At 37.9% G+C, this 20,860-nt stretch overlaps 1 protein-coding gene and 1 pseudogene across 1 annotated transcript; both read right to left on the minus strand.

Moving 5' to 3' along the window:
• Positions 1 to 383: 383 nt before the first annotated feature.
• Positions 384 to 2,176, minus strand: LOC122048524 (annotated as a pseudogene).
• Positions 2,177 to 5,158: 2,982 nt separating this feature from the next.
• LOC122048525 (probable auxin efflux carrier component 1c) lies at positions 5,159 to 18,241 on the minus strand. Its single transcript, XM_042610080.1, has 5 exons — positions 18,126 to 18,241; positions 17,969 to 18,061; positions 17,809 to 17,908; positions 5,311 to 5,447; positions 5,159 to 5,225 (listed from the first exon to the last, which is right to left on the minus strand). Exons 1-5 carry the CDS (start codon positions 18,239 to 18,241, stop codon positions 5,159 to 5,161), a joined length of 513 nt encoding a protein of 170 aa, XP_042466014.1.
• Between the last annotated feature and the right edge of the window lie 2,619 nt (positions 18,242 to 20,860).

Here is a 20,860-nt window from a genome sequence, read left to right on the forward strand (position 1 = left end):
TTTTGAGTTATATATTACATTTATAACGATTCAATTTATATTTGGATATATGTGTAGGTGATGTATCATGGTAAGTTTGGATATTTTGTATTTGGCGTTGACTTGTCAATACTTTTGGATGTTTATGATTGTCAGTACCTGATATTTGGTTATGTTTTATTTTATATTGAAATTTGGAGATATGACCACTTGTTAGTATGTTTTGTATTATTTTTTAGACATTTTTATCATTTGTTTGTGAGCATATTGTATGTTGTGTTGGTTGTTGATTGTGATTAATTATGTATGATTTGTGTTTTTGTTACCATCATTTTTGATGGTTTTATTGTATAAACATTGTATATATGATAAGTGAGAAATGCAGAGCAGAAATTTCAAATTTTTTACCGCATATTGCCGACGGAATTCAATATTCCGTCAGTAATTTTTGACTGAAATCCACATTCCATCGGTAAGTTATCGAACTGCAACACTATATTTACGATACAATGCCGATGGAAAAGTTTATTCCGTCGGAAATCACCGACGGAATATTTAATTCCGTCAGAGATTCCCGACGGAATATTGTATTCTGTCGGTATATCACCGACGGAAAAGTTAATTCCGTCGGTGATTCCCGACGAAATATTTAATTCCGTCGGTCGTTACCGATGAAAAAGTTAATTCAGTCGGGAATCACCGACGGAATTAACTTTTCTGTCGGTGATATACCGACTGAATTTGATTCAGTCGGTAACCTCCGTTACATGTTGTTTACCCTTTGCGGACGGGATAAGTTTTCTGTCGTTAATATATACCGACGGAATTCATACATTCCGTCGGTATTTGCCGACTAAATATAATTTCCGTCGATAAATTAAGCGCCAACCCAATTCTTCCCAATATCAAAAATTCCGTCAATATTCGGTCAGAAAGCTCATGTACCGACGGAATGTCGACGAAATATTCAGTCGTTATTCGCGACTATTTTTGTAGTGAATAATTGTAACTTTGTCTAAATAAGTAAACCAACGACCATACGTGGACACATGAACAAGAAGGCCCGAACATAAAACAATGACAACTATAGGATAGAGCTTGAAGAAGAAGGCTCGACCTCTCGCACATGGCAAACATAAAACAATGACAATTATAGGATAGAGCTTGAAGATGGCTTGTTCGTCCCCTAGGAAGGGTCTAGTGGCTAGCACATGAGGTGTTGTCACCATGAGATCTGGGATTTGAATCTCGGCAAAGTCGAGGTAAATGTCTCCCTTATGTGCTAGTTACTATTCCAAAGGCTAGTAGCTGCCTATGATTTACCTCCTCCGTGTTGGCCTTGAGACAGATTGACGGGGGCGCTGGAGATGAGTGTATTCATTTTTTACTATCTTGAAAAAGACCTGTTCGATCGGCAACAAAACTAGGTCAGTAAAGCTGCATCTAATAGCAATAGCGAGTGAGGTAGAAGACCGGTTTAATAGGACCAAGAGGATGTAGTAAACCAGAGCTACGGGCACAGTAACGATCATCCCAATGAACACTCTGTCACAAAGATTCAAGCAAGGAGTGGATTAATTGACGATGAATAAGATGAGAGAAGAAGGGCAAGAGATCGGTATGTGCTCACACTGTGCTGAGAATGTCTGCGTGCAAATTGTACTCTTTCGCGAACACGAAGGGAACAACGCCACAAGGCAGAGCTGCCTGGACAATGGCGATCCACAAGAGGTCGCCGCGTAGGCCGAATGCTGCGGAGGGCGCGGCCATGACAGCCGGGCCGAGGAGGAACTTTAGGACCATGCCGTATATCGTGACCTTGTATCCGCATGCTATTATTCTCGATTGCAGCGCCATGAACATACATGCGAATTGTAATTGTTAAGTAGCGAAATTAATGCAGGAAACAGGGGATTTTGGAGATTGACCGAGGCCGAACATGGCCATGCCGAGGCTGGTATTATGGATCAATTCCAAGGACTTATCTATGATCCTGGGGAGCTCCAAGTCCCACCTGCAGTCAATAATTAGACTCACAATCCTGTTAATTTGCGAGATTGGTTTATGTGGCTGTATACCTGAATTTGACGAGAGACCAGATGAGGTCGATCAAGGTGGAATAGGTAATGGGATTTCTGATGAGCTTCCGCCCCGCCATGGTCAGGATGAGCTTCATCATCACGACTGTCGGCGGCATGGCTGTCACTTCCCCGGGGCATCTTTTGTCGGCGGTCGCTAGCTCTTTGGTCTTCCCATCGCCTCCTTGGTGAGGTGCCGTTGTTTCGTCTTCCTCGAACGTTTTGTTGTTAACTCCTCTGGCACTAGATCATCCAATGCATGTAAGAACGATATTTCGAGTCAATTGACGTTGATTATTGGTGAAACAAGATAGTTAATCGAGCCATGGATCTGGTGAATTGAATTTAATATTTTGTAAATTAAATTTTTATTTATTTACAAGCTTGTATATTTGTGAACCAACTTATTTGTGCTTCCAGAGCGTTCTTTAGAAAGACAACTCACTTGCCTGGAGATCTTTCTTAAGACTCACAAGAGAAAGGATGACACATATATAGATCTTCGATCGAAGAACATTGGGGTTTGAATTTTTAACTTTATTATAATTAATCGTTATTCATTATTAATTAACTCTAGTAATTGTGTACAAGATATAAATTGTATATTTTTTTTCTACACAGGAGGAAATGACAAGTAGGGTTGCTCAGGCATCTTAGCCACCAGTAGAGGGAGGGGAGTCACAGGATCTATCCACCCAGCAAATAAATAAAATTTATTATGATGTTGTGGGTGGAAGGACAAAGAACTCCTCCCTCTACGGTCTTGGCTCCCAGGCCAAGGTGGTATTTGATCGCTTGAGGACTCCTAGGGGGCGTGTCAGTTCCTCTTCTTCTTCTTTTGAGGTTGAGTCATTAAGAAAAGAAAATCAAGAATTGAAGACTCAGATGACTACCACGGATCAGAGGTGGGAGGAGAGATGGACTACTCAGGAGCAGGCATTGTCCTAGATGCGAGCAGTCATTGCTAGATGGGACCGATCACAGTAGCCCCAGTCACAAGATCCCCAGTCAGAGCATTGTATTGAGTCACAGGAGACTCGAGATCCCTTAGACCCTGCTGATGATTAGATTTTTCTGAAGTATGTTCAATTACAACTAATTTTTTTTCTTAGTGCAATCATCCCAGTTGTTATTAATTCAATATTAGTGTTGTTTGATTGTGAACCGAACATCTGGTTTACTTTCTCCATCATAAAATTTCTCATAACCATTGCATAATTTTTCCACACTTTAACCATGCTACTGGAAGAAGAAGAAAAAATAAAGAAGTTATATTATTGATCTACTAACAGTGTCTTATTTGATTGATTAACCATCCTTAACACCAATAACCAAGCCGTAGTTGGCATATCATCCTCAATTTTAGTAGTTGTATGCATAAAGTATATTGTAGTTTTTTTAGGTTTCAGATTCTTAAGGGGTTTTAATTTATCATACATTAATTAAGTAAAATATAATTATTCTATTTGGATATTCTTAAATATTTATCTTAAATTGTATTGCATTTTGCAAGAGTCCATATTGATACATTCACCACCATACTATCATTGGATATCAACAATATAATCCAGATATTTTATTACATGCAAAATTAGTTATATATTACAATTTTTGACTTATATATTACATTTATAACGATTCAGTCTGATTATAATCTCTTATATTTGACTTTTACAGAATTATATTTGGATATATGTGTAGGTGATGTATCATGGTAAGTTTGGATATTTTGTATTTGACGTTGACTTGTCAATGCTTTTGGATGTTTATGATTGTCAGTACTTGATATTTGGTTATGTTTTATTTTGTATTGAATTTTGGAGATATGGTCACTTGTTAGTATGTTTTGTATTATTTTTTAGACATTTTTATCATTTGTTTGTGAGCATATTGTATGTTGTGTTGGTTGTTGCTTGTGATTAATTATGTATGATTTGTGTTTGTGTTACCATCGTTTTTGATGGTTTTATTGTATAAACATTGTATATATGATAAGTGGGAAATGCAGAGCAGAGATTTCAAATTTTTTACTGCATATTGCCGACGGAAATCAATATTCCGTCGGTAATTTTCGATGGAAATCCACATTCCGTCGGTAAGTTATCGAACTGCAACACTGTATTTACGATACAATGCCGATGGAAAAGTTTATTCCGTCGGAAATCACCGACGGAATATTTAATTCCGTCGGTGATTCCCGACGGAATATTGTATTCTGTCGGTATATCACCGACGAAAAAGTTAATTCCGTCGGTGATTCCTGTCGGAATATTTAATTCTGTCAGTGGTTACCGATGAAAAAGTTAATTCAGTCGGGAATCACCGACAGAATTAACTTTTCTGTCGGTGATATACCGACTGAATTTGATTCAGTCGGTAACCTCCGTTACATGTCGTTTGCCCTTTGCCGACGGGATAAGTTTTCTGTCGTTAATATATACCGACGGAATTCATACATTCCGTCGGTATTTGCCGACTAAATATAATTTCCGTCGATAAATTGTGCGCCGACCCAATTCTTCCCAATATCAAAAATTCCGTCAATATTCGGTCAGAAAGCTCATGTACCGACGGAATGTCGACGGAATATTCCGTCGTTATTCGCGACTATTTTTGTAGTGAATACTTGTAACTTTGTCTAAATAAGTAAACCAACGACCATACATGGACACATGAACAAGAAGGCCCGAACATAAAACAATTACAACTATAGGATAGAGCTTGAAGAAGAAGGCTCGGCCTCTCGCACATGGCAAACATAAAACAATGACAATTATAGGATAGAGCTTGAAGAAGGCCTGTTCGTCCCTTTGGATGGGTCTAGTGGCTAGCACATGAGGTGTTGCCACCATGAGATCTGGGGTTCGAATCTTGGCAAAGCCGAGGTAAATGTCTCACTTATGTGCTAGTCACTATTCCAAAGGCTAGTAGCTGCCTGTGATTTACCTCCTCCGTGTTGGACCTGAGACAGATTGGCGGGGGCGCTGGAGATGAGCGTATTCATTTTTTACTATCTTGAAAAAGACCTGTTCGATCGGCAACAAAACTAGGTCAGTAAAGCTGCATCTAATAGCAATAGTGAGTGAGGTAGAAGACCGGTTTCATAGGCCCAAATGGATGTAGTAAACCAGAGCTACGGGCACAGTAACGATCATCCCAATGAACACTCTGTCACAAAGATTCAAGCAAGGAGTGGATTAATTGACGATGAATAAGATGAGAGAAGAAGGGCAAGAGATCGATATGTGCTCACGCTGTGCTGAGAATGTCCGCGTGCAAATTGTACTCTTTCGCGAACACAAAGGGAACAATGCCACAAGGTAGAGCTGCCTGGACAATGGCGATCCACAAGAGGTCGCTGTGTAGGCCGAATGTCGCGGAGGGCGCGGCCTGATGGATCGAAAGCGCTAGTGGGGGGGTGAATAGCGCTCGTGGCTATTTCATTTTTCGAAATCGTAAAAGCTTGTTCAGAAATAACGCAGCGGAAAGTAAATAAAGTGGACACGAAGGATTTACTTCGTTCGGAGCCTGTGACGACTCCTACTCGAAGGCCCGCGATCCTTGATCGCTTCCGGTGGGCAACAACTATAATTCGTAAAAGCTATTACAAGCTAAGTATAATTTAAGCAGAAAAGAATATTGTACCGACAATAAAAAGACTAAAATTGAAGCTCAGGGTTGTCGTTGCAGCACTTCTGAGTCGAGACGTTAGCAGCTTCTCGCACGGAGAATGCTTAGAAGATTGTTGTTCTAAAGCTGCACCTCAACCCTCCTTTTATATGAGGTTCCGGGCATCTGGGACCTTTCCGGGCGCCTGGAGTGTGACGTGGCCAGCCTACCAGGTTGCTCCACGTCGCGAAGTGGCGCAGGGGATAAAAGTTGGTCCCGGGCGCCCGGACCTGTTCCGGCTTTTTTCCCGCAAAACAAGGTTAGTCCGAGCAATTGCATACCTGCAAGACAATGTTAGAATCGATAATTCATAAGTGAAAAGAGTTGGCGGTCTTTGAGTTGAGTCGACTTGTTTCCAACAACCCTAGGTCGACTGACGCCACTGTTCCATCTACGGGAACAGCGCCTCACCTACTCCACTCGGAGATTTACGATGTCACCGGTCCTCCGGACCGGACTTTTCGCTGGTGACCCCCTAGGACCTAGGGTTCCCCTAGGGTTTTTCTCCACCTAGGGTTACCGCCCCCTAGGACCTAAGGTTACCGCCCCTTAGGATTTTCCTCCACCTAGGGTTACCGCCCCCTAGGACCTAAGGTTACCACCCCTTAGGGTTTTTCACCTGCCTAACCGCAGTTAGGACTTTCCTGAAACACTCATTCAAACATGTTAGATCACACACTAACTTAACTTTGAATCCTTTGCCATTATCAAAACTAAGGTTCGATCGTCGGATGCTTCCCGCACCAACAATCTCCCCCTTTTTGATAATGGCAACCGAAATTCAATGTTAAGTAAAAAATATGCAGTTATGTATAAGCACAAGAAACAAGATAAGCGTGATAGCAAGATAAGCATAAACATAGCTCCCCCTTAAACATAGCTCCCCCTTAATATAAGTTATTCTCTTTGAATTTTTTACTAATAGCCATAGCTCCCCCTTAATACAAGCTCCCTTTAAAATATTTTCTTTGAATTTCTCTACTCTCCCCCTTTGCCATATATCAAAAATGAGCTAGTTTTGAAAAACTTAACTTTTCAAGACAGAATTTAGCAGAAAACATTTAACTTAGGCAAGGAGCAAGTGAAAGGCAACACCTTAGAATTGATTTTGCTTGAAGAGATATAGCAAAAAGGAGCTCTTTTTAACTTAGTGTATTTTGAGGAGTTTCCAAAAATTTTCACAGAAAAATTTTCAAAACACAATTTTCAACTTCAGAAATTTTCCGAAAAAAAAATATTCAAGTTTTTTAAAGAAAATTTCCAAGGAAAATTTTCAACTTAAAGAAGTTAATTGCAGCTTAACAAAATTTTTCAAACTTTAAAGAATTTTCTAACTTAAGAAAAAAAAATTTACCTTAACGAATTTTCGAAAAAGTTTCAGCTTAAATAATTTTCTAACAAAATTTCAAAATAGAGGACACTTGAAAGTTTTAAATTTGGAGAAGTTTTTTGAAAAGTTGTTTAAGGCATGTTTTTGAAATGAATTTCAAGAATACTTAAGGCAAATGAGAAGCGATAACCTTAATGTTTAATAGCTTGCCATTTTGTTTTAGTAAGGTATCAGAGCCCTAAAGACCAAGCATGAGTCAAGATTTGTTTTGATCAGGTATCAGATCCCTTAAGTACAGACATGCTTAAACTTATTATTTCCTTCACCAACTGTCTAACCGTTTAGCTACTTGCTGATTGCCTAGAGGGCAACAGTGTTCACTTGGTTAGTCAAGTCAAGTCAATTGATCCAGTTAGATTTGACTAAGGCTGGAAGACTTGATTTGATTACTGTTAATCATGTATTTAACGTCTAGACTCATATTGATGCACAGAAATAAGCATTCTTGAGTCCAGGCTGTACCCTATGCATCTCACACCGTTCTATGTTTTACAAACACAATCAAGGTAAACCTAGGTGCTTGTGAGATGCTCTGGCTGAGTCCTGGGGGAACATGATTTCTAGGGGAAATCCTAGGCTAAATCCAACTTTTGAAAGTCTAGTAAAGTAGGGATTTTGAAAAATCAAAAGTTTGCCTAGAAGTTATAAAAATGTAAAAAAAAACATTAAATGGACTGAATTGAAAGTATCTATTCTACCCAGCACATTCCTATTTGTCTTCTAAGTGTACTGAACTCAAGTTCAGGTAAGGGTTTTGTAAAGATGTCAGCTATGTTTGATTTGGATTCAACATAGTTGAGTACAATATCACCCTTAGCTACATGATCCCTTACAAAGTGGTGTTTCACTTCTATATGTTTAGTCCTTGAGTGATGAATTGGGTTTTTTGTTAGATTTATTGTACTTATGTTATCAATTGAGATTTTTGTTTTTTGATATTCAAGTTGATAGTCTTTAAGGGTATGCATCATCCATAGTAATTGAGATGTGCATTCATCTAGTGCTATATATTCAGCTTCAGTGATAGATAAGGCACCACAGTGTTGCTTTCTACTTGACCAACTTACTAGGCAGTGCCCTAAAAATTGACAACTGCCACTTGTGCTTTTTCTATCTAGCTTGCACCCGGTATAGTCAGAGTCAGAGTAGCCGGTTAGATCAAGGGTGCAGGATCTAGGGTACCAAAGTCCTACGTTTAGGGTTCCCTTAACATACCTAAGGATTCTTTTTACTAGTGTTAAGTGAGACTCTTTTGCACAAGATTGATATCTTGCACACATACCTACTGCGAAGATGATGTCTAGTCGACTTGCAGTTAGGTACAGTAGACTTCCTATCATACTTCGATAGTATTTCAAGTCTACTGGTTTTCCTTCTAAGTTTGAGTCAATTTTAACATTAGTAGTCATTGGTGTATTAATGATTTTTGAATTTCCATTCCAAATTTACTAATTAATTCCTTAGTATATTTGGTTTGATAAATATAAATTCCATCTTTGGTTTGCTTAATTTGTAAACCTAAAAAGAAATTGAGTTCACCTATTAGACTCATTTCAAATTCATTTTCCATTAGTTTGGTAAATTCTTTTAGAAACTTTGAGTTGGTTGATCCAAAAATAATATCGTCGACGTAAATTTGGGCTATAAAGATGTCATTTTCAAAGGTTTTTACAAAGAGGGTTGGGTCTATTTGACCTTGGTTGAACCCTTTTGATATTAGATAGTTGGATAGTCGCTCATACCAAGCTCTAGGTGCTTGTTTTAGTCGGTACAGGGTTTTTTTTAATCTGAAGACATAATTTGGATATTCTATGTCCTCAAATCATGGGGGTTGGCCTACGTATACTTCTTCTTTTATAAATCCATTTAAGAATGTGGATTTTACATCCATTTGAAATAGCTTGAATCCTTTGTGTGCTGCATAGGCCAACAGCATCCTGATGGATTCAAGTCTTGCTACAGGAGCATAGGTCTCATCATAGTCTAGCCCTTCTATTTGATTGAACCCTTTGGCTACTAATCTGGCTTTATTTCTTACTATTTCACCTTGATCATTTAATTTGTTTCTAAAAACCCATTTAGTGTCAATTATGGTTTTGTTAATGGGCTTAGGCACTAATTCCCATACCTGATTTCTTTCAAATTGGGTCAATTCTTCTTGCATTGCTATAGTCCAATCTGGGTCTGGTAGGGCTTCTTCTATGGTTTTGGGTTCAATTTTTGAAATTAGGGCTATTTGACTCTGGTTTCTATAGGATGACCTAGTTCTTACTCCTACAGTTGGATCACCCAAGATTTGGTCAGATGGGTGATTTGTGCTTGTTCTGGTTGGTCGTATGTCATTTGAATTAGTGATTTATTCTTCAGATTCAATAGGTTCAGATTGAATTTCGTCATCTTCTCTGTTTATTGGATTAGCATTTTCTGTATCTTCAGTTTCATCTATAGTGTCTTCATCAAATTTTATATTTGTTGTTTCTTCTACTTTTAGGGTATTCTTGTTATATACTCTATATGCTCTACTAGTGGTTGAGTATCCTAAAAATATTCCTAGGGTTGTTTTTGATGTAAATTTTCCTAAGTAGTCTTTACTGTTTAAAATAAAAACTTTACACCCAAATACTTTTAAATAGTTTAAGTTAGGAATTTTATTATAATAAATTTCATAGGGGGTTTTATTTTGAAATTTGTTAATTAAGATCCTATTTTGAATGTAGCATGCTGTACTAACTGCTTCAGCCCAGAATTGATTAGATAGATTATATTCGTTTAACATGGTTCTAGCAGCTTCTTGTAAGGTTCTGTTTTTACGTTCTACTAAACCATTTTGTTGGGGGGTTCTAGGGCAGGAGTATTCATGTTTGTACCCATTTATCTCACAAAATTCAGTGAAGTTGTGATTCTCAAATTCTCCTCCATGATCACTCCTTATTCTTTTAATTTTAGTATCTTTTTCATTTTTTGTTAATTTGCAAAAATTACTAAATTTTTCAAAGGTTTCATCTTTTGTTTTTAGAAATTTTACCCAGGTGAACCTGGACTAGTCATCAATTATAACTAAGCAATACTGTTTCTTGCTTAGTGACTTGGCTCCATGTGAATCAAATAGATCTAGGTGAAGGAGCTCAAGTAGATAGGTAGTTCTAACCGTATTGGTTGACTTGTGGGTGGACTTGGTTTGTTTTCCTTGTTAACATGCATTACAGATTGAGTTTTCAATAACTTTTAATTTGGGCAACCCTCTAACTAGTCCATTTTGACTCATTTTTGAAATGAGTCTTGTGTGAGTGTGACCGAGTCTTCTGTGCCATAACTCAGTTTCCTCTTGTTGTGTTAGAAAACACTTTATTGAGGATGATGGTAGATAAATGGTGTAGACATTATCTTTCCTAGTGCCCTTAAGTATGATTTTTGGATTATCGACATGTTTGACTATACATTCAGACTTGGTAAAATTGACTGAATAACCAGTATCGCATAGTTGACTTATACTTAATAAATTAAAATTAAAATTTTCAACTAACAGTACTTTTCGAATAATAAAATCAGAATTAAGTTCGATATTACCTTTTCCGATTACTTTCAGTTTTCCATTGTTGCCGAATGCAACTGATCCTAGGTTCTTTAGTTTTAGCTTAGTGAACTTCAACCTATCTTCAGTCATATGTCTGGAGCATCCACTGTCTAACATCCATTGATCCAATTCCTACACATAAAGTAGTTGATGGATCAAAAGACAGTTTGATTGAAGTAAGTCCCTAATTTAGCATCTTACCTAATCTGAGTTAATTCTATGGGGGTTTGTTTGGTGATTTGATGTTTAATTGAGAAATATTTAAATTAATTCAATTTTGAAAATGTTTAAGTTAATTTAATTTGAAGATGTTTAATTTAATTTAATTTTTAAAATGTTTAAGTTAATTTATTAAAAAATGTTTAAGTTGATTTGATTAAAAAAATGTTTAAGTTAATTTAATTTTGAAAATATTTAACTTAACTTAAGTAACATTTAAAATTTAGTTTGCTTAGTTATCTCACCCGATCTATGTTTTCAATCAGGAGATCCTATTATTCTGTGAGATGAATTAGTTCAAGTTTTAGGGCTTAGTTTAACTTTATGTTAGATTCGGGTTTAGCTTTGGGTTAAACAAGTAAGCATTCTTTGGATAAACTTCTGGGCTATGGTGAGTCACAAGGAGCTCATTAAAGTAATCAAGCCTTTGAGGTTTTCCAAATAGTCCTACCCATTGAACTTAATACTAAACCTTGGTCTAACTAGTTATGATCCATTTAAGGGTAGCTTCGGTTAGTTCCACTTGGCCAAATGCACCAGGTCGAAGCCATATCTTCCTAGACATGCGATGCCCAAGTTTTCCCAACGTACTATCATCCAAAAACTTCACCAGTGATGTGCTTCCAGTTAAAATTTAACCCTTTTTAATCTATCCTTATTTACCCATCCGGGTAATCTACTCTTGTTTACCCATTACGGGTAGTTAGGTTTCGGAGTTGCCAGCTATTCTGGACCCTCCTTCTATTTTGAATAAATTTTGAATAATTGATTTTGAATTTTGAGTTTTAATAATTTTGAATTTCAAATTTTTGAATTTTGAATTTTGAATTTTAGTAATTAATTTCGAATTTTGAGTTTTAAATTAATTTCGAATTTTGAATTTTGAGTTTTAAATTAATTTCGAATTTTGAATTTTGAATTTTAAATTAATTTTGAATTTTAAATTAATTTTGAATTTTGAGTTTTGAATTTTAAATTAATTTCAAAATTTTAATTTTTAATTTTGAATTTTAAATTAATTTTGAATTTTAAATTAATTTTGAATTTTTAATTTTGAGTTTTAGATTAATTTCGAATTTTGAATTTTGAGTTTTAAATTAATTTCAAATTTTGAATTTTGAGTTTTAAATTAATTTTGAATTTTGAATTTTGAGTTTTAAATTAATTTTGAATTTTAAATTAATTTCGAATTTTGAATTTTGAGTTTTAAATTAATTTCAAATTTTGAATTTTAAATTTTAAATTAATTTCGAATTTTGAGTTTTAAATTAATTTCGAATTTTGAATTTTGAGTTTTAGATTAATTTCAAATTTTTATTGTTTTAGCTCCCCCTGGATCATAGCCTCGATAAGGTTTATCGAGGTAATGTATTTGATCCTTAGGAACCCAATAATGTCCAAGTCCTACTTGATTGATCAGGTTGGACTTGGCAACCCAAGCTTGGACCGATTTACTATTTGGTTTGTTTATTAATGATAGGTAAGATTTATATTTCTTTTTATATCCTAGTCCAGTTCGATTGTAGATTGCCCTTTGTGTTCCAAGAATCAAGTCAAGATTCTTGGATCCCAAGGAAAATCGTTCTAGGGTTGTTTTCAAATCCTTTACCTGACTTTTCAGATTGGAATTCTCTTCCTCAAGTTTTTGAACTTGAGTTGAGGTTCCAGTCTGAACTTGATCAGTTAAGGATTCGTTGTTAGGCGTTTCTTTAAGGAGTGTTACCTCCTTTAGAAGCGATTTGATTCGAATCTTGGACTTAGCTACTTTATGCATTAAATAATTAATTAAGCTATATAAACGATTTTTACTTACAGAGGGGTTCGGTCCTTCGGAAACGGATGCGGATCCGTGGCTTCTCTCGGACTCGGCTTCCGATTCGTCCTCACTTCCGGATCCGTTGGTGTAGTCCCGGGCTGTCAAGGCGAGAAAGTTCGTCTGTTCTAGTTCTTCGTCGTCGGATTCCTCGGAAGAAGACTCGTCCCATGTTGCCTTCAATGCCTTCTTTCTTTTGGGTTTCTTTGGATCCTTCTGGTTCGGGCAATTTGCCTTGATGTGACCCTTCTGATTGCACCCGTAGCAGGTCACTTCGAATTTAACCTTCGAGCTTGGTTGGGCTTCTTTAGACTGGATGGCCTTTCTGAGATCCTTTTTGTTGAAGCTCTTCTTTTTGCAGAGCTTCTTTACTAAGTTGACTATCTCGGTTGTAAGTTCATCGTCGTCTTCCGAATCTGGTTCTTCTTCTGACTCAGGTTCGGTTCTCCGCTTGATTTTTGACTCACACGATCTCCCTGTTCCTGCAACCAAAGCCAACCCTTTCTCGGTCGGGCGTGCATTAGTCTGTTCGTGAAGTTCGAGTTCTGCAAAAAGTTCATCTAGTTTAGTGGTAGATAAGTCCTTGGAGACATTGTAGGTATCTACCATGGATGCCCACAAGGTGTTCCTTGGAAAGGCGTTTAGAGAATACCTTATGATGTCCCGGTTGTCTACCTTCTGTCCAATTGCATGAAGACCATTGAGCAGATCTTAAATCTGGGCATGGAGTTGGGCAGCTGTTTCACCTTCCTGCAATTTGATGTTAAATAATTTATTAAAAATTAGGTCTCTTTTACTTACTTTGGTGTCGGATGTCCCTTCGTGAAGTTCAATTAGCTTCTCCCACAACTCTTTGGCACTGTTGAAGGGGCCGACGCGGTTGAGTTCTTCTTTTGATAGGCCACACTGGAGGGTGCAGGATGCCTTGGCATTAGCTTCCACCTTCTTGATCAAAGATGCATCCCAGTCCTCGTACGGTAGTGGTTTGCCGGCGCTATCAGATGGTAGTTGGAATCCGGTTTTGACAATCATCCAGACTTCAAAGTGAGTCTGGAGATATGCCTCCATCCGACCCTTCCAGTACCCGAAGTCGTCTCCGGTGAATAGCGGAGGGCGGGCTATACTGTAGCCTTCTTGAAGGGCCATTTCAGATTAACCTAAAACGGAAAACAACCAACAAAATGTCCCAGGACTTGGTCCTGGCTTAGCAGTGCAGAAGGAAAAAAATGGATCACGAACTCGGGTGGTGTTGCACCAATTCCGAGAAAAACCGATTTGAGGGAAAAAGAATTAGAATATAGCTATGAGGCTAAATTCTAATCGACTCCGAAAATCTAAAAAATACCACGAAAAAATATTTTGAATGGTAGTTGCACCGATTCAAAATGACCCCGCTTTTATACCAATTGATGGATCGAAAGCGCTAGAGGGGGGGTGAATAGCACTCGTGGCTATTTCATTTTTCGAAATCATAAAAGCTTGTTCAGAAATAACGCAGTGGAAAGTAAATAAAGTGGACACGAAGGATTTACTTCGTTTGGAGCTTGTGACGATTCCTACTCGAAAGCCCGCGATCCTTGATCGCTTCCGGTGGGCAACAACTATAATTCGTAAAAGCTATTACAAGCTAAGTACAATTTAAGCAGAAAAGAATATTGTACCGACAATAAAAAGACTAAAACTGAAGCTCCGGGTTGTCGTTGCAGCACTTCTGAGTCGAGACGTTAGCAGCTTCTCGCACGGAGAATGCTTAGAAGATTGTTGTTCTAAAGCTGCACCTCAACCCTCCTTTTATATGAGGTTCCGGGCGCCTGGGACCTTTCCGGGCGCCTGGAGTGTGACGTGGTCAGCCAACCAGGTTGCTCCACGTCGCGAAGTCGCGCAGGGGATAAAAGTTGGTCCCGGGCGCCCGGATCCATCCCGGGCGCCCGGACCTCCTTTTTCCAGGAGCCGCTTCTCCTGCAAAACAAGGTTAGTCCGAGCAATTGCATACCCTGCAAGACAATGTTAGAATCTGATAATTCATAAGTGAAAAAGAGCTGACAGTCTTCGGACTGTCCGAGTCTGACTTCGGATTTCCAACCAGAAACCCTAGGTTAACCCGACGCCTAATGTTCCCTCTACGGGGAACGCGTCCTCACCTACTCCACTCAGGAGATTTACCTGATGTCAGTCTGGTCCTCCAGACCGACTGGACTTTTCGCCTAGGGTTACCCCACCCTAGGACCTAGGGTTACCGCCCCCTAGGGTTTTTCTCCACCTAGGGTTACCGCCCCCTAGGACCTAAGGTTACCGCCCCTTAGGGTTTTCCTCCACCTAGGGTTACCGCCCCCTAGGACCTAAGTGTTAGAGTGTATACTAAAAGCCTAGCTTTTGGTATAAACATTTATCTAGAAATAAGAATCACATTGGTCAAATGTCTACATTTATGATAAATGTAGTTGTTCAATTAATTTATATTGTAGATGACATGGTGTGTGGTGTCACACACAGAAGATCATGTTATCAGTACCTTATAAATTATAAACAGTAGCTCACGACCATGATGGAAAGGAACAAACCATTGGAAGGTCGTAGTGTAATTAGGTATTAGTTTATCTTGACTATATAATTACACTAGTACACTCAGAGTGTATTGAGTAGAACCATTAGAGGTCGTTTCTTTTATACTGACTTTATAAAGGAACAAAGACCTCAGTTATTATGGAAGTGTGTGCTCTTAATCCTAATATAATAACAAGCACATATGTTTGATATTTATTTCTTTAATTTATCAATGGGTGAGATTTAATTCGATGAATCAATAAACCCGATAAGTTGGGAAATGGTATCACTTATAGTGTGTGTTGTTGATTATAGAAGGAAACTGTGTCCTAGAGATACTAGGTTGATAATGTTCTCAAGAGGAGCTCATAAAGATTGTCATGTTAAACCCTGCAGGTGGACTTAGTCCGACATGATAATAAGGTTGAGTGGTACTACTCTTGGACTTAGATATTAATTAAATGAGTTGTCAGTAACTCACTTAATTAGTGGACATTCGATATCTTAAACACAGGGAGACTAACACACTCATAATAAGAAGGAGCCCAAAAATGTAATTTGGGATTGGTGCGGTAGTTCAATGATAGTTCTCTAGTGGAATGAATTATCATTGATAAAATTAAGTTGTGTGTTCGGGGCGAACACGGGATGCTTAATTTTATCGGGAGACCAAAACCAATTCCTCCTCTCGGTCCCTATCGTAGCCTCTTATTTGTAGAGTTCTATACCCACCTATACCCACCTTCTATACCCACCCAATAGGGGCCGGCCAAAGCTAGCTTGGGAACAAGCTAGGGCCGGCCTAGGTATGAATTTGGGTGGTCGGCCCTAGCTTGAACCCAAGATAGTGGGGGCCGGCCAAATTAAATTAAAAAGGAATTTTAATTTTAATTTTTATTATGTGGAAGAAATAATTTATTAAAGAGAATTTAAATTAAAATATCTCTCTTATAAAAGATCTACAAAAGATTAAAGAAAGAGATTAGATCTCTTTCCTTATTTGTAGATTGGTAAGATATTTTATTTTCTCTTTAAAATTATTCACATGTTGATAAAATTAAAATTATAGAAATTTCCTTTTATCAACCATGAAGAGATTTTTGAAGAGAAATTTTAATTTTAAAATTTCCGGAGATAAATTAGGAAGTTTTAATTTGTTGATTGAAATTCTCCTAATTTTTCTCTATTGATTGTGGCCGGCCAATACATGGATAAAAAGGAAGTTTTATTTAATACTTCAAATTAATTCATGTCAAGGAAAATTAAGGAAATTTTATTGTAATTAAATTTCCTAATTTGCCTAAGCCAAGGAATATAAAAGAAGAGGTGAGGGTGCCTTCATGGGTGACAACCTCTATTATTTTTCTCCCTCTTTTCCTTGGTGTGGTGGTCGGCCCTTCCCTTTCTCTCTTCTCCTCTTGTTGGCCGTAACCTATCTTCTTGGTGGAGCTTTTGTTTGTGGCCGGATCAAGGAAGGAGAAGAAGGAGAGAAAGCAAGTCTCATCTCTAGCATCCCTTGGAGCATTGGTGGTGGCCGAAATTCTTCATCCTTGAAGAAAATTATTGTGGCCGGCCATCCTCTTCCTTTCTTCCTCTTTTGTGGTGGCCGAAACTTATCTCTTGCTTGGAGTTCTTGTGGTGGTCGGATACTAGGAAGAAGAAGAAGAAGAGAAAGCTTGTATCCCTTGGAGTTTGGTTGGTGTTTAATTCTTCCTTGGTGAAGCTTCTTTCTTTGTACGAACCTAGCTAGGAGGAGAAGAAGGTGGTTGGTGGTTTCATCTCGGAAGATCGTTGCCCACACAACGTCCGAGGTTAGAAGAGGAATCTGGAGAAGATCAAGAGGTTTTTCTACAAGGTATAACTAGTAATTTTTCTTTCCGCATCATGCTAGTTATTTATGGAAATAATACCAAATACAAGAGGCTTACGTTCTAGAATTTTGAATATGTTTTTCGATGTTGTGTTCTTTTGTTTTTTCTTTTCCTTGTGATTTGATTGTTCTTTTTGGTTAACCTAAAGTTATTTTAGGAAATTAAATATTAGATTTCTATAAAAGGTTTTGTCTAGTCGGTGGTGGTTGCTCCCATATCCAAGAAGGTCGTGTGCCTCGCCACGTCAGTACTGGGAACCAATTATGGAAATTAATATTTAATGGAATTAATAACTTAAGGTGATTTGGGTCGAACGTGTTAAGTTCCACAGGAGATCCAAGTCAAAACCTAAAAGAACAAATAGATTAAGTTTTGGATCAAACGTGTTAAGTTCCGCAGGCGATCCAAAATTTAATTTAAAAGAACACATGGTAGCTAGGAAAAGGTTCAGACCTTTGTACAAAATTTTTATACAGTGGAACCTCTAGGTTTTCCGAGTAGCAACCAACACTAAGGTTACCACCCCTTAGGGTTTTTCACCTGCCTAACCGCAGCTAGGACTTTCCTGAAACACTCATTCAAACATGTTAGATCACACACTAACTTAACTTTGAATCCTTTGCCATTATCAAAACTAAGGTTCGATCGTCGAATGCTTCCCGCACCAACACGGCCATGACGGCCGGGCCGAGGAGGAACTTCAGGACCATGCCGTATATCGTGACCTTGTATCCGCATGCTATGATTCTCGATTGCAACGCCATGAACAGACTTGCGAATTGTAATTGTTAAGTAGCGAAATTAATGCAGGAAACAGGGGATTTTGGAGACTGACCGAGGCCGAACATGGCCATGCCGAGGCCAGTATTCTGGATCAATTCCAAGGACTTATCTATGATCCTAGGGAGCTCCAAGTCCCACCTGCAGTCAATAATTAGACTCACGATCCAGTGAATTTGCGAGATTGGTTTATGTGGTTGGATATCTGAATTTGACGAGAGACCAGATGAGGCCGATCAAGGTGGAATAGGTAATGGGATTTCTGATGAGCTTCCGCCCCGCCATGGTCAGGATGAGCTTCATCATCACGACTGCCAGCGGCATTGCCGTCACTTCCCCGGGGCATCTTTTGCCGGTGGCCGCCTCCTCTTTGGTCTTCCCATCGCCTCCTTAATGAGGTGGAGCTGTTTCGTCTTCCTCGAACGTTTTGTTGTTGATGCTTAACTCCTCTGGCACTAGATCATCCAATGCATGTAAGAACGATATATCGAGTCACTTGACGTTGATTATTGGTGAAACAAGATAGTTAATCGAGCTATGGATCTGGTGAATTGAATTTAATATTTTGTAAATTAAATTTTTATTTATTTACAAGCTTGTATATTTGTGAACCAACTTATTTATGCTTCAGGAGCGTTCTTTAGAAAGACAACTCACTTGCCTGGAGATCTTTCTTAAGACTCACAAGAGAAAGGATGACACATATGTATATCTTCGATTGAAGAACATTGGGGTTTGAATTTTTAACTCTATTATAATTAATCGTTATTCATTATTAATTAACTTTAGTAATTGTGTACAAGATATAAATTGTATATTTTTTTTCTACACAGGAGGAAATGACAAGTAGGGTTGCTCAGGCATCTCAGCCACCAGTAGAGGGAGGGGAGTCACAGGATCTATCCACCCAGCAAATAAATAAAATTTATTATGATGTTGTGGGTGGAAGGTCAAAGAACTCCTCCCTCTACTATCTTGGCTCCCAGGCCAAGGTGGTATTTGATCGCTTGAGGACTCCTAGGGGGCGTGTCAGTTCCTCTTCTTCTTCTTTTGAGGTGGAGTCATTAAGAAAAGAAAATCAAGAATTGAAGGCTCAGATGACTACCATGGATTAGAGGTGGGAGGAGAGATGGACTACTCAGGAGCAGGCATTGTCCTAGATGCGAGCAGCCATTGCTAGATGGGACCGATCACAGTAGCCCCAGTCACAAGATCCCCAGTCAGAGCATGGTATTGAGTCACAGGAGACTCGAGACCCCTTAGACCCTGCTGATGATTAGATTTTTTTGAGGTATGTTCAATTATAACTAAATTTTTTTCTTAGTGCAATCATCCCAGTTATTATTAATTCAATATTAGTGTTGTTTGATTGTGAACCGAACATCTGGTTTACTTTCACCATCATAAAATTTCTCATAACCATTGCATAATTTTTCCACACTTTAACCATGCTACTGGAAGAAGTATAAAAAATAAAGAAGCTAGATTATTGATCTACTAACAGTGTCTTATTTGATTGATTAACCATCCTTAACACCAATAACCAAGCCGTAGTTGGCATATCATCCTCAATTTTAGTAGTTGTATGCTTCAAGTATATTGTAGTTGTTTTTAGGTTTCAGATTCTTAAGGGGTTTTAATTTATCATACATTAATTAAGTAAAATATAATTATTCTATTTGGATATTTTTAAATATTTATCTTAAATTGTATTGCATTTTGCAGGTGTCCATATTGATACATTCACCACCATACTATCATTGGATATCTACAATATAATCCAGATATTTTATTACATGCAAAATTAGTTATATATTACAATTTTTTAGTTATATATTACATTTATAATGATTCAGTCTGATTATAATCTCTTATATTTGACTTTTACAGGATTATATTTGGATATATTTGTAGGTGATGTATCATGTTAAGTTTGGATATTTTGTATTTACGTTGACTTGTCAGTACTTTTGGATGTTTATGATTGGCAGTACTTGATATTTGGTTATGTTTTATTTTGTATTGAATTTTAGAGATATGGCCACTTGTTAGTATGTTTTGTATTATTTTTTAGACATTTTTATCATTTGTTTGTGAGCATATTGTATGTTGTGTTGGTTGTTGATTGTGATTAATTATGTATGATTTGTGTTTGTGTTACAATCGTTTTTGATGGTTTTATTGTATAAAAATTGTATATATGATAAGTAGGAAATGCATAGCAGAGATTTCAAATTTTTTATTGCATATTGCCGACGGAATTCAATATTCCGTCGGTAATTTCCGACTGAAATCCACATTCCGTCGGTAAGTTATCGAACTGGAACACTGTATTTACGATACAATGCCGATGGAAAAGTTTATTCCGTCGGAAATCACCGACGGAATATTTAATTCCGTCGGTGATTCCCGACGGAATATTGTATTCTGTCGATATATCACCGACGGAAAAGTTAATTCCGTCGGTGATTCCCGACGGAATATCAAATTCCGTCGGTTGTTACCGACGAAAAAGTTAATTCCATCGGGAATCACCAACGGAATTAACTTTTTCGTTGATGATATACCGACGGAATTTGATTCAGTCGGTAACCTCCGTTACATGTCGTTTGCCCTTTGCCGACGGGATAAGTTTTCTGTCGTTAATATATACCGACGGGAATGTATGAATTCCGTCTGTATTTGCCGACTAAATATAATTTCCGTCGATAAATTGAGTGCCGACCCAATTCTTCCCAATATCAAAAATTTCGTCGGTATTCGGTCGGAAAGCTCATGTGCCGACGGAATATTCAGTCGTTATTCGCGACTATTTTTGTAGTGAATACTTGTAACTTTGTCTAAATAAGTAAACCAATGACCATACATGGACACATGAACAAGAAGGCCCGAACATAAAACAATGACAACTATAGGATAGAGCTTGCAGAAGAAGGCTCGGCC

This window comes from Zingiber officinale, chromosome 2B (genome assembly GCF_018446385.1).
Source record: "Zingiber officinale cultivar Zhangliang chromosome 2B, Zo_v1.1, whole genome shotgun sequence".
Lineage (NCBI taxonomy): Eukaryota > Viridiplantae > Streptophyta > Magnoliopsida > Zingiberales > Zingiberaceae > Zingiber > Zingiber officinale.

Excerpts from the sequence above, each read along its gene's own strand:
- LOC122048525 (XM_042610080.1), bottom strand. The coding sequence starts at position 18,241 with ATGCCGCTGGCAGTCGTGATGATGAAGCTCATCCTGACCATGGCGGGG. Across the intron at positions 17,909-17,968 it reads GCCATGTTCGGCCTCGGTCA|TCTGTTCATGGCGTTGCAAT; the intron begins GTCTCCAAAATC and ends ACAATTCGCAAG. Across the intron at positions 5,226-5,310 it reads GCGGACATTCTCAGCACAGC|AGTGTTCATTGGGATGATCG; the intron begins GTGAGCACATAT and ends TCTTTGTGACAG.